The sequence below is a fragment of the Cotesia glomerata genome, linkage group LG2 (genome assembly GCF_020080835.1).
Source record: "Cotesia glomerata isolate CgM1 linkage group LG2, MPM_Cglom_v2.3, whole genome shotgun sequence".
Classification (NCBI taxonomy): Eukaryota; Metazoa; Arthropoda; class Insecta; order Hymenoptera; family Braconidae; genus Cotesia; species Cotesia glomerata.
The window spans coordinates 15,158,309-15,160,272 of NC_058159.1; the positions used below are offsets into that span (position 1 = coordinate 15,158,309).

Sequence of the window (1,964 nt, forward strand, 5' to 3'; positions counted from 1 at the left end):
CACCAGATGGCCAATTTCAGATAGCAAATTCACAATTCAAAATGGCGGATAGCAGCCACCAGATAGCAGATAGCAGCCACCAGATGGCGGATTTCAGACAGCAGATGGCAGATAGCAGCCACAAGATAGCGAATTCAAAATGGTGGATAGCAGCCACCAGATGACGGACTTAAAATGGCGGATAGCAGCCACCAGATGGCAGATTCAAAATGGCGGATAGTAAGATTCAAAAATGGCGGGAAAATGGCGGATAGATTTAAAAAATGGTGGCAGAACTCGCCACCAGCGCCACCTACAACCTCCACCATATCCACGTCGGTAAAACAGGTCGGTAAAACAGGACTCACATATCTACGAATGGTAACTTAGCATGGACACGACCCCTCGGTCGGTAAGGTAGATTCCTGTAATGTCGGTATCACCCCCCCCCCAGCATCACTACTTACCTTTTTTCCGCCTTTCAAAGTGGTTGTTCTTCCATACATAGTAAGCCGGAACTTCAAAGTAAAAAAGAGTTTTTGCAAAATTATCACAGTTGCAAAGTTCAACAAAAGCCATTAGAGTTGTCTTTGGTGAATTAACAACTTTATCAATTACATTTCCTTCTGTGAAGTAAACTCGTTGACCGTTTTCAAGATGTACAGCAAGATGCATGACAGAAGGAAATCTGTCATGAATAGAAAAACAAAGTATGCGCCAAACCGCTTCAGAACTACTAATGTAACGTCCTGCTTGGTACTTTTTCACCTCATCAAAATCCTCAACGGTAAACGCTGCTCGGTCAGATCTTTTATTAAGGTAGTTACAAATGTATTTAATAGACTTAACAGAATTATAATATTCCACATTAATATGAGCTTTAAAAGTACGGGACAGAACGGGATTGTACGGGACTACCCATCTATTGTCAACTTCAACTCCGTTAAGGGTTATTTTCATTCCACCATCTGCTGGAGATTGTCTGCGATACTGAGGATAGCCATCGTCTCCAGTGACAGTTTCTTTTAAAAATGCCTTAGGATATCTTTAAGTACACTTTCCTTCAACCATACAGGGTGACTTTGAGTTGAAAGAACCACATGGACCATGAATCATGGTTGATTTTATGATTTCAAAAAGATCTGGATCTAGGTTAGGATCAGGTAATTCAGCGCTTATAATTTGGTCAACAGACTCAGATCTTATTTTTTCTTCCAACCACAGTAGAATGTGAACATGAGGAAGTCCACGTTTCTGCCATTCGATAGTGTACATATGACATTTTGTTTTACCAAAAATACTACCCACTGTAAGAAGCTTCATCATATGTTTTACTTTTACATTAAAAACTCTCGCTACAATGTCATGTCGATCATGTGATTTTTGACCTTGACGCAAAAGCTCTGTTATTTCTGGCCACTTGGGATTGCAGGTGAAAGTAATAAACAAATCTGGCCGTCCATAATGTCGAACATATGTCATTGCATCCTGAGTTCGCTCATGAATATAACGGGGTCCACCAGTAAAAGAAGAAGGTAACACAACCATTTTTCCGATAGTTGATGATTGTCCATCATTTTTCGTCAAAGCATCCTTTAAAAGAACATATTCCTCACTTCTCAGCTTTTTTTGGTTATTACGGATCCAGTTAAGTCGTTCAGTCTCAATTTTGGCATACATGTCTACTAAAAATTGATTTAAAAGATTACGAAATAATAATAATAAGCAACCTTCTTCACCATCGCGCAGTGCAGCCAGATCGTGGGTAGAAGTTACCCTTTCCCTAGACCTCTACCCACACGCCACACAATGATACACTACTGTATCCGTGAGCGAGCAGCGTCGATGTTGCTCGGAAGGAGCCGAGAGCGACCGAAGTCCGTTGCCCCTCGCGCGCCAAAGTTCCACCACCAAACCGCCAGCATTTACTCCAATACATGGAAGCTGAGCACGTTCGTGAGTCGGCAAGCCAAAAGTGAGGCTTG

At 41.7% G+C, this 1,964-nt stretch overlaps 1 protein-coding gene across 1 annotated transcript; it reads right to left on the bottom strand.

Moving 5' to 3' along the window:
• Positions 1 to 438: 438 nt before the first annotated feature.
• Positions 439 to 1,659, bottom strand: LOC123258957. The gene is made up of 2 exons (XM_044719215.1): positions 1,077 to 1,659; positions 439 to 1,001 (listed from the first exon to the last, which is right to left on the bottom strand). The coding sequence occupies exons 1-2, from the start codon at positions 1,657 to 1,659 to the stop codon at positions 439 to 441; spliced, it is 1,146 nt and encodes a 381-aa protein (XP_044575150.1).
• Between the last annotated feature and the right edge of the window lie 305 nt (positions 1,660 to 1,964).